The sequence below is a fragment of the Eimeria tenella genome, genomic scaffold (genome assembly GCF_000499545.2).
Source record: "Eimeria tenella Houghton genomic scaffold, Eth_scaff3263, whole genome shotgun sequence".
In the NCBI taxonomy this organism is placed as follows: Eukaryota; Apicomplexa; class Conoidasida; order Eucoccidiorida; family Eimeriidae; genus Eimeria; species Eimeria tenella.
Window position 1 is genome coordinate 1,252 of NW_013543097.1, and position 750 is coordinate 2,001.

The following is a 750-nucleotide window of genomic DNA, read 5'->3' on the forward strand; positions in this document are numbered from 1 at the left end:
TGCTTATGAATACTGGTAGTCTGGAGTGGCGATGTAGGGTTTGTGTTTTGGGTGCTGCCGATCTTCTGCATAAGTGTAACCTCTTTGGAGTTTTTCTTGGTCCCACCTGAAAAAAAGGGTTTAGGGTTTAGGGTTTAGGGTTTAGGGCTTGGGGGTGGGCTTTCAAACGAGGGGCCTGGGCTTCGCCGACGGCGCGGGGCGTGCAGCGAGGGTTTAGGGTTTAGGGTTTAGGGTTTAGGGTTTACTTGCACTGGCGCCACTCTAGAAACCATTTGACACACTTCGTGCTCGCAGCCTCCGGGTCCTGCAAACCCCAAACCCTAAACCCTAAACCCTAAACCCTAAGGCCCAAACCCTAAACGCTAAACCCCAAACCCTAAACCCTAGACCCCAAACCCTAAACCCTAATTGGCGCCTTCTGCGTTGCAACTAGGTTAGGCGAAGCGCTGGCTGCTCTTGCTGCAGGGGCGTGCCCGCCCTTAGGGTTTAGGGTTTAGGGTTTAGGGTTTAGGGTTTACGGCGTGGGCCTGGTTTTCTTTGAGGCACTTGAACTCTTCGAGCTGCAGATATTTGCATGCATCTTGAGGGTCTACTTTTTCGAGGGTTTGTCTAAACCCTAAAACCTCCTTATCCACTTCTTTAGGGTTTAGGGTTTTGGAAAGTCTGCGGGGGTCGTGGAGCCCGAAGGTGTACAGCAGCGCCCGTTCCCACTTGCTGCTGCTGCTGCTGCTGCTGCTGCCTGGCCCACAA

The 750-nt window shown here is 53.2% G+C and overlaps 1 protein-coding gene across 1 annotated transcript; it reads right to left on the reverse strand.

Annotated features, from left to right (window-relative positions):
• Window positions 1-3: 3 nt before the first annotated feature.
• On the reverse strand, window positions 4-304 carry ETH_00038660 (uncharacterized protein; the record flags this gene model as incomplete). The annotated part of the gene is made up of 2 exons (XM_013376234.1): window positions 4-106; window positions 246-304. Coding segments are annotated over 2 exons (162 nt in total), but the record flags the coding sequence as incomplete, so codon positions are not given.
• Window positions 305-750: the final 446 nt, after the last annotated feature.